Raw genomic sequence first — 12,544 nt, 5'->3', positions numbered from 1 at the left:
GGTAAACAGAACCTTTGTTTGCAATTACAGAGATCATACGTTTCCTGTAGTTCTTGACCAGGTTTGCACACACTGCAGCAGGGATTTTGGCCCACTCCTATAACAGACCTTCTCCAGATCCTTCAGGTTTCGGGGCTGTCGCTGGGCAATACGGACTTTCAGCTCCCTCCAAAGATTTTCTATTGGGTTCAGGTCTGGAGACTGGCTAGGCCACTCCAGGACCTGGAGATGCTTCTTACGGAGCCACTCCTTAGTTGCCCTGGCTGTGTGTTTTGGGTCGTTGTCATGCTGGAAGACCCAGCCACGACCCATCTTCAATGCTCTTACTGAGGGAAGGAGGCTGTTGGCCAAGATCTTGCGATACATGGCCCCATCCATCCTCCCCTCAATACGGTGTAGTCGTCCTGTCCCCTTTGCAGAAAAGCATCCTCAAAGAATGATGTTTCCACCTCCATGCTTCACGGTTGGGATGGTGTTCTTGGGGTTGTACTCATCCTTCTTCTTCCTCCAAACACCGCGAGTGGAGTTTAGACCAAAAAGCTCTATTTTTGTCTCATCAGACACATGACCTTCTCCCATTCCTCCTCTGGATCATCCAGATGGTCGTGTTGCACTGCTTTGCTTTATCTTGGCCAGGTCGCAGTTGTAAATGAGAACTTGTTCTCAACTAGCCTACCTGGTTAAATAAAGGTGAAATAATATAAAATAATGAAATCTTATTCATTATGATCCCAAAGGCAAAACTGACCCTACAGATGTAGGATCTTAATGTCAGACAGTTTGCTACAGCAGGAAATGAATCCTGCAGCAACAAGAAATGTGATTATAATTAATGGACCTTTTTTGTAGGGGTTGATGCATTTTTCGTTAGGGCAAATCAAGTCTGACATTTTAAAGTGGAAATTACAAACTTTAGAAGCCTTTTTAAACCTCAAACACACTGCTGTGCAAGAAAATCCTCAGCAACAAAATAGTGATCAAATTATAAGATCCTACACCTGTAGATCAGCACTCCTACTCTGACAAGTTTGATACATACAGCCCCTCATCCTAGATCTGCGGTTAGGGGGATCATGCTAAACACGGGTCAGAGGTCAGACCTTGGCTTTGACGGCAGCAGCAGCCAGGGCAGAGGCAGCAGCGGTAGCCAGGTTCCCCTCTCCCACATCCCGCTCCACCTTAGCCTTCCTCTCTCCCTCACTCTCTCCTTCTCTCTGGCCCTCCTCCAAGCCCTCCTTCCCTTCCTTCTCCTTCTCTCCATCACCTAATGCAGAGAGGGAAACATAGAAGTCACACATAATTAAGTGTCTGTAAAAAACAAGAGACAGACTTGACTATTTTACAAAGTTTACAGATACATTCAAAATCAGTCACAGACATAAACATTACCCATCTCCGAGTCTGTCTTCTCAGCTTCTTGCTCTCCCTCTCCTTCTCCCTCTCTCCCTCTCTCCTCCTCCTTCTTCCCATTTTCTCCTTTCTTCTCCCCCTCTTCCATGGCTCCCTCTTTGTTCTCCTGTTATCACCATGGGGACGGGGACAATGACAATGGTCAACACTTGAGTATAAATCATCACAACCTAGACAATTCAGACCCAGAACGTAGCTGGTTTCAGAAGACTCGACCACACAAACACAAGTAAAGTAGAAGTCCTAAAAACACCATACCTTGGTCTCCCTCTTCTCCTCACTGGATTGGCTGTCACTTTTACTCTCCTCACTGCTCTCTTCTGGAGGCAGAGAAAAGACAGATGAGTTGTCAGCAAGCCTAGTGTCCTATGTGCACCCCACCGGAAACTAATTTCTCTTCATTGACATACAATACATGGAAACATGACCAAAGACAACTATAGTTTTAGATAATAGTAGATGGAAGCTGTACCAGGTTTTTCTCCCTCCTCCAGGCTGGTGCCTGCGATGCCGCTGCCCTCCAGGCCGTAGAGGGGGTCCTGTCTGCCACTGGTCCGCGCCGCCTCTTCCACCCTCCTCACATGGGCCTCCACCAGTGCTGCTGGGACCTCCTCCTTCATACGCGAAAACTCCTCTGAGAGAGTGCGAGAGGGGGGAGGGAGGAAGGAAAAGAGAGATAATGAACGGTGGTGAAAGAAGCAGGGAGTTGGTTCTGAACCGTTGAAGGCTACACCAAATACACACGCCACCTCTAAAAAGTATCTCTTAAGAAAAAAAAGATCCAAAACTTCCAAGACACTTCCTGGTAAATAAAGGTTAACTAAACAGCTCTGACACAAATGAGGCCACGCTGTACTCTGTGTGATCCAACGGTTATTTAGTGAGTTGACCTCTCACCCAGGGCAGACTTGGCGGCTGCGGAGGCCACGCGGGGGTCCACCACGGAGGCCAGGAAGGCCACGGTGCTCATGACGGGGTTGCCTGCCTGGCTGAAGGGGACGGGCTGGTAGGCCAGGGGGCCCAGGGACGAGGACATGTCCTCCAGGTATGGGTCCTCRATGGGCAGACGCAGGAAGTGCAGGATACACTCGTCCTGGGTACGTGAGCCCACGTGCTCTGACACCTTGTTCCAGTCATCCTTGTACATCTCCAGACCCTGAAAGGGTAGGGATGATATGATTGATATTAATAATCATAATGTTATATTAAGCCTTAGATTTTGTTTTCAGATAAGTGCTTTGTGTGTTTTTGTTGTTGTTCCTCTCAACACGTTTTCAATTTTAAGTTTATTTGGATTTAAAGGGCATTTTGTTGAACCATTCTGTTGAATGGTAATAAAGTGGAGGAGACAGTTGTTAGTTACCTCTAGCAGCAGTAGTGTCTCCTGTTCGGTCCAGTCTCGCATGGCATTGGCAGCAGTCTTACTCTGCAGACAGGAAGAAGTAGCATCCCCATAACACACCTCACTACTCTTTATAGATAGCTACACAGTGCACTATGATCCTCATCAGTCCTGCAGTGTTGTGAGCCATACCTTAGGAGGCCCAGTCTTCTTGCTGTACATGTCTGTCCTCAGGCCAAAGTTCTGCAGGTCGGCTGGCTGCTTCTCCTTCACCTTGTCTGGGAAGGACAGAATCTGCTGGGCCGCCGGAGTCTAGAGGGGACAGAGAGAAGTGGAGTGAAGCTACAGTCAAATAGAGGCATCTAGAACCAAAATATAGAAACAACCTGTCTGTGTGTGTCTGTGTACCTGGGAGGCCTTGGGCTGCAGGGGCACCAGGCTGGAGGGGGTGTCAGCCAGGACGTGGAAGTGGGAGGTGGGCGGGGGGCCCATGGGGGTGGGCCGGCTCTCTGAGTCCACCTGGTAGTTGATCAGACCCCACTGCTCCAGGAATGCATGCACCCTGAGGAGAGGAGTAGGTAAATATTACTGCAGGAAGTAGATGAAAAGACAAGAATACACAACAATGACAGTGTGTACACAATGTACTACAGCAGGGGTGTCAAATCTGGACTAAAGGTGTTTTTTTTAAAACTCAATATACTTTAAAATGTCTAAAACCAAATGGAAACTGTGTAGAAATGATAATGGACTTACATTACAATCACCCAAATGAAAGCTAGACAGTCAGGCAGCATCAAAAATTCCAAACACGATGGCCAGAGGACTAATTTTTGCAGTGCGGCCCTCCGGACCTCGTTGAAGACCGAATGCGGCCCCCGGGGCAAAATTAGTTTGACACCCTTGTTCTACAGTGTTAAACCAGCCTGATCTGAGCGCAGCGGTCTGGTTTAACGAAGATAGTATTATACTCTTCTTATAAGAATTACAAAACGGAGTAAACTGTAATGCGACTGTTGTAAATGTCCTGTGTGCACCGAGTCCTCCTAACCTCATGATGGCGCACACGTCTCCGGCCAGGTTCCTACGACAGGCGGTGGAGGTGAGGTACTCCTGCGGGTTCAGCCTGTACGTGTCAATCATGAAGTTCCTGTAGGCCAGGTAACTGTGAGGAGAGATAGAGATTATTGTCAGTGAATATATAGTTAAGTCACTCCAAACCTGAAAGCTGTGTGAAAGCTGTTGTTTTATGCATAACACAGAGGAGTGCATAAGCTAGGCATGTGTAATAATGATATGTTAGCATGGGTTTACTCACATCTCAGGGGTTTTGGATTTGTTCTTGCCATTGAAAAACTCTGGAAGGGCTCTGCGCTCAATAGCATGGACACTGGGAAAGAGAGAACAAGGTTAACATACAGTAGACTAGCTATACCATTTAAGAACATCTCTCTAGAACAGGGATGGGCAACTGGCAGCTCGCACCCTCGGATCAATCCCCCCAGTCAGGGAATAGTAGAATACACAAGGTTCAATTTCATCAGCAGCTTTTTTCTTGTTATGTCAGTCACTGATAGTTAACCATGTCAGCTAACATTTCTTAGATTGCTAAGTTAGTTTAGCGGCCAGCTATCTAAACTTGTTATGGTCGAATTACCGCCCGGGGGACCCACATTGATTTAGTTAGTCTCACTCAGATATTATATTATAAACTGCAAACATTTCTCTCTACCCTATGGCAAAATGTGTAGAACTGTAGGAAATGTGCTTTAAAACAGCTCATTGTCCTCTCTACTCCATGGCACAATGAGTAGAATTGCATGAAGTTAGTTATAAAATTGCAAAATCTTCTCAACGCCCCATGGCCAAATGTGTAGCATTGCACAAAACAAACTCTAAAACGTAACACTATAAGGCTGATGATCCGGGGGTGGGGGGGATGTGTAGCCTACCTGTTGTAGTCAAACCATGCAGCGTAGCTGGGAATGATGATGTGGTGGGTCTGCTCAGTCACGTTGTCCTCATGGAGGTCCAACCCTTTCACCGGCTCTCCTTTCACACTCGGAGAGCCCTCCTCCTCCTCCTTTTCTGCAGTTTCCATGGATTCATCCTCTTGCTCATCTGTTCAAGAGATAAAAGAGGAGATAATGAACATAGGGGGACAGAAAGGATAGATTAAGCTAAAATATAGTGACCTCACCCTGCAGACAGTGTATACACTGAGATGTGATGTGTGTGTTGTGTATCAGGTTGGATACTGTGACAGCAAAACATTTAAATAATCTGTGTGCATATGGACCAATACAGAAAGTATTGTATTGATGAAGTAGTTCAGGGAACTCACCCAGGTCTGTCATGGTACCTCCTTTCACTGGTGTCAACTCAGAGTCTTTCTTAGTGTTGGCTAAAGAGAGACAGAGACAGAGAGGGAGGGGGGTTTGCATTTCCTGTGACACAAGACTTTAGTTCAACCCCTGACCTTCAGTCACAATGATGATACTGATGTTTCAACCAGCGTAAATATCAGAAGGATAAGCCAATGGGCTGAGTCAAAATCGTACATAATAAAGTGTATGTGTGAGTTAGATAGTTCACTAACAAAATGTCATATGTACTGTACGTGTGTGTGTGTTGTGTACCTGTCTTAGGTAGGGTGATCTCCTCTACAGCAGGTACAGGTGATGGTTCATCCAGATCTTTAGTCAGATCCTCCGGCTCCTCCTCTCTCTGGCCTCGCTTAGACTTAGTGTACGGGGTGGTGGGCCTACACACACACACACACACACACACACACACACACACACACACACACACACACACACACACACACACACACACACACACACACACACACACACACACACACACACACACACACACACACACACACACACACACACACACATACAAAGTCAGTCATACTGTATAGCATCTAAAGGCTAGTATTTCTTAGTCATAGTGTGTGTCAGCAATCTACAGATCTCCCAATGACACCTCTACAAAGGGCATCATTCTGGGCTGGCCTATACAGTAGTAAACAAAGGGTAGTAGGGTAGCACACACACACACACATACCCTTTCTTGGTGTTCTTCTTCTTGCTCTCCTGGGATGGTGGAGTGGGCGAGGGGGAGGGGGAGCGCTTCCTCTTCTTGGCGCTTCCGGGCTTCTTATCCCGGCGCTCGTCCCCTGGGGTGGTCACCTCGTCCGTCAGGGTCTTGGCTGAGATYCTCTTCCTCTTGGGGCCCCCCTCTCCGACCTCATAGTCCTCCTCATTCATCCACTCATTAAACTGGTCCAGGTCCAGGATCCACTTGGCATGGACCTGAAGAAACACAGTTTTTAATATGATGTCATAAACAGGGTGTGAATTACGGGGGAGCCAGGAGGGGCTCAGCTCCTCTGAATGAGGCATTATCTCTCCTAAATGCAACAAAAGTCCAACATTGGGGGGTCTCTAAATAATGCTCATTTAATGTTATACTCTTTGCTTAAAAATGCAGTGGTAAATATGTTTTACAGTGGTAAATATGACAATAAAAGCATCCAAATACCACTACATCACTGGCTACCGGTAGGCCTATTTGAAGTTCATGGTAACAGGCCTACAATTTGTAGCCTAGAGTAGTAAATTGAGCGTGTGTATTTGGGTGACCCTTCCCGTTTTCCACGGAACAGTTTCAGCCCCATTTCATGTGTCCCAACTTTTCAGCCTACAAAAAAGTTAAATTTATCAGCAAGATGAATCAATTGTAGGTCTTATCAATGGCTGAATGTCATTAGGCACACTGATTTGTAATGGCGTAAGTGTACATGCGATGCACTGTTTGGATTGTTTTGGAGTGGTTGAACATGCAGGCAGCCTACTTTTTGAAGTAATTTGTTTGACAAACAGATGAAAACACCGTGACTGGTTGTGCTCATGCCACATTGAAAGGTAATTCATTTTTACCATTAAATGATATCTTTATTATTAGGCCCATAAAACAAATTCATATAGAGACACCCCCCCCCCCCCGAATATCACGGTGTAATTCGCACTCTGGTCATGAACATGTATATATGTTAATAATTTCTTACATGTATATATGAGACAGAGCCGTGTCCGGATACCGGTACTTGCATAATAAATAGTACACTGATTACTGTATATATGCGAAAATAGAACGTTTTATGGTATATGAGATTTCAAAAATGTTGTATGCTTTAAATGATAGGATGTCATATTCAATCTCGCTCTTCATCTAATACGAATTAGCTGCATGCTATTGAGGAAGAGAATCGTCTATTTCAGACCCAAGTGTGTTTGACAAGGGGACGAGGCGACCTGTCCAAAATGAATGAATGGCGGGTACTATCAGTATGTTCTAAATACTAGGCTACGTAGTATGGTTAGTACATAGTAGAGCATTTTTGTAATTAGTAGGCAAGAACGATTTCGGGCACAGCCCTTACACACACAGAAAGAGAGGAAGAAAGCTATGTGTGCTGACCTTCCTGGGTTTCTCTGGGCTGGGCGGATCTTCAACAGCTGCCTCCACCTCACTGGCTAAGATCCAGGTGTCATAGCTGAGCAGCAGGGGACATAGGTCAGATGGAGGTCAGAGACTAGTGTCAGTCTAGTGCACTACATGTCACAACATGGTGCTATAACACAGGCTGAGAAAACAGTGTGGAACAGTTTGCTTTTGTTGTGGTGTATGAATAGGTAAAGGAGATGTGGGTATGGGTTAGAGAGCATGTTAGTGTACATTCACTGTGTGACTACTCGATAGTGTCAGTGTCGCCGGTGTTAAAGCATGCTGTGCTGCTAAAGGCTAAGGTTGAGTTGATTGTGTCAGGCTGAGGCCCCAGTATGGACAGTACCTACCTGTCAGGAGAATATCCCCAGTGGAGCAGCACCTGCTTGTCTCTCTTCATCACCGGACGCACCCACTCCTCTGAACCAACCAGAGGATTGGTGAGAGAGAGAGGGAGGGGCCTCATTTTCAAGCCACTACATTTTTGTCATTTAGCAGATGCTCTTATACAGAGCAATTAAGGTTAAGTGCCTTGCTCAAGGGCACGTTTGATACATAATGTTAGACTGACTCACCCTCCTCAAGACTGGCAGGGATAGGAACCACCACATGGGAGCTGCATGTCTTGTCTTCAGTCACTGAGCCCTGCTGGCAGCAAACAAACTCTGCTTAACTGTGTTTGTATGTTGTGGTGTATTGTATTGCACTGTATGTGTACTCCATATACAGTTTTGTCATTAGGTCAGTGAAGACAAGCCTACCTGGTGCCTCTTGATTATGTCCTTCAGTTTCCCCAGCAGCTTGGCCTCAATGTCAGAGCTCAGGTAGATCACTGGTCGACTCAGACAGTTGTTCTAATCGACAGATGGCAAGAAAGAGAGAGAGTGAATAAGAAAGAGAGGGACACAGATCAATAAATAAATAAAATAGTTTTCCAAAGAAGAACACGGAAGACTGACCTGTACCAGGGATTTCTCGATAGTCATGAACATCTCCACATTGCGGTCCATCCGAGAAGGATTCTGAAAGTCAAACCTGCGCCTGCCATGAAGACAGACAGGAGTAAAAAATCTCAAAGAACCTCGTCAAATATTTCAATAAAAATACATCATTGTCAAAATGAAAACATCTCAAGGATCAATCTATCTTGTTTAATCTTAAACAGAACTTTTCAACTATACAACTTGGTTCAATTCATTTGAGGGGAATGTATGTGTAGTGAGCCAAACAAAATCTGATGGCTTTAATGAAACTCTTACCAGCCCTGATCACTCTTGAACTTGTAGGCTGCTGCCAGAATGTGGCAGAGAGCCCCACCAGACTTAAAGTCCAGGAAACTCTTCATCTGAACAGAAAGACAGAGGGTTAGATACAGTATTCTTAAAAATATATATATTTAACTAGGCAAGTCAGTTAAGAACAAATTCTTATTTTCAATGATGGCCTACCCCCGCCAAACCCTAACCCGGACGACGCTGGGCCAATTGTGCGCCACCCTATGGGACTCCCAATCACGGGCGGTTGCGATACAGCCTGGAATCAAACCAGGGTCTGTAGTGACGCTTCTAGCACTGAGATGCAGTGCCTTAGACTGCTGAACCACTCGCGAGCCCTAGAATAGTGTAATAGGGGAAGCACAATACCAAATTGTGTGTGTGTATGTTTGTACCGGCAGCCTGGTGAGAGGTGGGTTGCTGACATGTCGTCCGAACACCTCCTCCTGAAACTGCAGTAGCTGGACCACCAGGCTGGACAGAGACTTGTTGGTGGGGGGCTCTGCCTGGATGTACTGAGGGATGGGAGAGAGAGAGAGGATTTACATGGAAATGTCAGAATAAATAGACATTATAACTTAAGTTTAGTTTGTGTGTGCATGTGAGATAGCGAGAAAGAGAGAGAGAGATAATAGGATTTTTTTTTCTAGTTCCACCATAGAACTTTGACAGTTTGAACACTACAATTAACAAAAACAGAATTCATTTGATGGTCAAAAAAACAACAGGTTTCTTTACGTGAATCTTTGCATTATTTCTGTCTGGGCCAGGTTGAGAATGGTAGGGCTGAGCGCATGCTCTGAGACAATAGACAGGGCTTTTTGGCAACACTATAATGAGAAAATTCTACACACCATCTGGGAGGGGGTAAAAGGGGGCGGGTCATTAAAACTCAAGGCGCATATATTGCCCTAAAAGAACATGGCGTGCAATGAGGTGAAAGATAAAACCGAAAGCGCCGGTAAAAAGACAGCTCAACATCTGGATTTGTGCACTTGCGCTGCCGGTGCGGTAGCCGGAGTATAGACATCTGCAATCAATGAAATTACCGTTAGATAGCTAGTTGGGTTTCCTCCCCTTGAACAAAAACCTGCAACACAGGCCATTCATTCCCCTCTACTAAAAGGGGGTAGAAACATGGACTTATGTTCATAATTTGCAACGCGGCATTTCCCCAAGACGTTTTCGCAGCATCCTTTTGTTTCCGTCTCGTGAATGTGTGGATTAAACCGCTGAACTATCCTGCAACCCATCTCATCTCACACCCTCCTTCTCCTTTCTCTTTGCTCACTCGTTTTGCTGTTAGGATTGCCCTCCTTCATTTATGATAATATGAATGCGTGTATTTATTACTTTAGCAAAAAAACAGGCAGTACCTTTTTATAATTCTTGCCCAACCAAACGCGGACATTGTCGAATTGCGAGACGGTATCAGACGTTTCGAAATATTTTACGTTCGGGCCGCCGTCTTTCTTCCGCACCGCCATCTTTGTCTGCAGAATGACAGCGACCTGGTGGTGGAAAGAAGATACTGCAGTCGGTGGGCCCATTACTGCCACTGTAGTTGCAGTAAATATACAATAGGTGGCGTCATTGCATAAAGATAAGTGCGTAATAATGTCTGCATCGTTTTMAACACGGACACCAGAGAGCGCACATTGAATGTAATGTAGGCTTACCTTTCTAAGTTATGTTTTGACATGGGATGAGAAAAATCATTACCACATTATAAATATGTATTTTCTACATAAAAACAAGCATTAAAAAAGAGATGTCCATCTTGTGGTCTCCCTGTTTTTTTATTTTATTGAACCTTTATTTAACTAGGCAAGTCAGTTAAGAACAAATTCTTATTTACAATGACGGCCTACCAGGGAACAGTGGGTTAACTGCCTTCTTCAGGGGCAGAACAGATTTTTACCTTGTCAGCTTTGGTTACTGGCCCAACGTTCTAACCATTAGGCTACCCTGGTAAAAAAAAAATCTGCACAAATAAGCAAAGGATAAAAAGATTTTGGCAATGAGGCCCTTTATTCACTTCCCCAGAGTTAGATTAACTTGTGGATACCATTGTTATGTCTCTGTGTCAGTATGAAGGAAGTTAGGCTGCATTCCAAACACTTAAAAGACACACCCTCTCCCCTCAGCCCTCAAATTAAGTGGACACTTCTGATGACATATCATGACCTCTGACAAGTTGATAATTGCAGGGCAAGGTGCGAGGGAAGAATGAATTAATTTAACATTTTCTTGCCTGGAAATTTGTCACTCGTTCATCCCACGGTTGTGTTTTCAGTCATCATGAAACCACTGGTAGCTGTTGTGTGTGCATTATATGCGCTACAGTCAATTATGATTGCATTTCATATCTTGGCTAGAAGACAAAGCCTCCGCAGACATCGAATGTTAGCCATCCGACTATATCAGGTATATCGAAAATTACAATCTATAAGTGTGATGTCAGGGAAGTTGTACACGCAAGCTAACGTTTCCAAAAGCTAACCAAACAAAAACATCATTACTTTTATGATACGTGTTTGAGCCGTCATGTGCATTAGTAGCACAATTTCTAACTTATTTACATTCTTTTTTACATACACTTGTATGTTGATTTCTCCATATTAATATTGGTTCTAAGTTTTGGCTGACTTTTCTTAGCAGATGTACAATCACCGCAAATTAAATTATGCKGCGTTTCAGGCACCGGAGTGAACATAATTGTACACTCGCAAACTCGATCAAAAACGAGGGCTGAGGGGCTTGTGTTGCCAACTTCCCATGCTTGGCTAATCATTTGGACCGTCTACAAAGATGGCCGCAGGGATTTCCCCCAAGTGCATAAGGTGAGGCTAAGTGGAGGAGGGTGTGACTTTTATGTGTTTGAAACGCAGCCTTAGAGTTAGTTTTGCGAGCCAATGCTAACTAGCATTAGTGCAATGACTGGAAGTCTATGGGTATCTGCTAGCATAGAATTCTAGTCATTGCACATGTTAGCAGATACCCATATAGACTTCCAGTCATTGCGCTATTGCTAGTTAGCAATTGCGCTAGTTATTAGCTTCCTTCAAACTGCACGCAGAAATGGTATCCAGAAGTTCATCTGACTCTCGGGAAGTAAATAAAGGGTCTCATTGCCAAGATCTAAGGTATTCCTTTAATAATATATCCCAGAAACATCCATTTCACATTGTTCCAAAGACAGAAACGCGCTGTCTGGTGAATTCTTCTCTTTGACCTTTTGCTCCTATTCTCCGTCTCCGCCAGTCTCCGCATACCCCTCATTAGCACTAAGATAGATGTATATGTTTGTGTGTGTGTGTGTGCAGAATCATTACTTTTGTGTGTATGGGTTCATACAAATCAGTGTTTATGCATGGAAATGTGTGAGTAATTGAAAGTCTACATGTGTCTGTATGTCTTGAGTGTACGGGGGTGTGCATGTGACCAGGCAGAACATATGTATGTATGTGTGTGTGTGTGTGTGTGTGTGTGTGTGTGTGTGTGGTGCTGGAAAGGAGAGTGAAGCCTATTGATTATTTTAATCCTCCTATTTGTGAGTCTGTGATCCTCTCGGCTCAGCCTTCCACAGGGGGATTGCTAATGGGCACGAACGCTTCCCTCCTATGCCCTCAATCCCTGTCCAATTAACTTTACACTGGAATCTGCCAGGATAGAGTGTGAGGAGGAGGAGGGGAGACTGCCGAGGTATCCCCCTCCCTTCTACCACCACTATCCCTCCAGTCTCCCGTAGGAAACAAATTCAGCATCCAGAATACTATTACCTCTCACCTTTAATTAAATATCTGTCTGCTTGTTTTCACTCTGACAAGATGAGACCACAGACTGGTTCACTGAGGGTAGGAGCAGGACACGGGTCTATTCTGTAATTCTAGAGTATTGCTTGTGGTTTCAGGGGTTAAGAGATAAGATACTGCCATTTTATATGAGGAAGGGATTTCTCTATCACCTAGCTAACTGTGGTAATAGTGAGATTTAAAAA

At 44.8% G+C, this 12,544-nt stretch overlaps 1 protein-coding gene across 4 annotated transcripts in view; it reads right to left on the bottom strand.

Moving 5' to 3' along the window:
- The window catches only part of LOC112069240 (SWI/SNF complex subunit SMARCC2-like), an 18,193-nt gene extending 8,032 nt beyond the window's left edge, over positions 1-10,161 (bottom strand). Inside the window, exons 1-22 of one of the 4 annotated variants that reach the window (XM_070438468.1) lie at positions 9,921-10,161; positions 8,940-9,059; positions 8,530-8,615; positions 8,230-8,311; positions 8,032-8,124; positions 7,846-7,915; positions 7,621-7,690; positions 7,244-7,319; positions 5,828-6,075; positions 5,392-5,516; positions 5,097-5,156; positions 4,705-4,873; positions 4,071-4,142; positions 3,804-3,917; positions 3,161-3,314; positions 2,945-3,064; positions 2,774-2,836; positions 2,308-2,566; positions 1,883-2,044; positions 1,669-1,730; positions 1,390-1,516; positions 782-1,264 (exon numbers count right to left, since the gene is read on the bottom strand). In XM_070438468.1, coding sequence (XP_070294569.1) covers positions 1,095-1,264; positions 1,390-1,516; positions 1,669-1,730; positions 1,883-2,044; positions 2,308-2,566; positions 2,774-2,836; positions 2,945-3,064; positions 3,161-3,314; positions 3,804-3,917; positions 4,071-4,142; positions 4,705-4,873; positions 5,097-5,156; positions 5,392-5,516; positions 5,828-6,075; positions 7,244-7,319; positions 7,621-7,690; positions 7,846-7,915; positions 8,032-8,124; positions 8,230-8,311; positions 8,530-8,615; positions 8,940-9,059; positions 9,921-10,094 — 2,676 coding nt within the window. In that variant the 5' untranslated portion in view covers positions 10,095-10,161 and the 3' untranslated portion in view covers positions 782-1,094. Of the gene's footprint in view, positions 1-781; positions 1,265-1,389; positions 1,517-1,668; positions 1,731-1,882; positions 2,045-2,307; positions 2,567-2,773; positions 2,837-2,944; positions 3,065-3,160; positions 3,315-3,803; positions 3,918-4,070; positions 4,143-4,704; positions 4,874-5,096; positions 5,157-5,391; positions 5,517-5,827; positions 6,076-7,243; positions 7,320-7,620; positions 7,691-7,845; positions 7,919-8,031; positions 8,125-8,229; positions 8,312-8,529; positions 8,616-8,939; positions 9,060-9,920 lie in introns of those variants that run through there. The other 3 variants (XM_070438467.1, XM_070438465.1, XM_070438466.1) reach the window with 3 other exon arrangements.
- Between the last annotated feature and the right edge of the window lie 2,383 nt (positions 10,162-12,544).

This window comes from Salvelinus sp. IW2-2015, unplaced genomic scaffold (genome assembly GCF_002910315.2).
Source record: "Salvelinus sp. IW2-2015 unplaced genomic scaffold, ASM291031v2 Un_scaffold944, whole genome shotgun sequence".
Classification (NCBI taxonomy): Eukaryota; Metazoa; Chordata; class Actinopteri; order Salmoniformes; family Salmonidae; genus Salvelinus; species Salvelinus sp. IW2-2015.
Note: the sequence above shows the minus strand (reverse complement) of the source record. Positions and strands in the feature narration are given on the sequence as shown.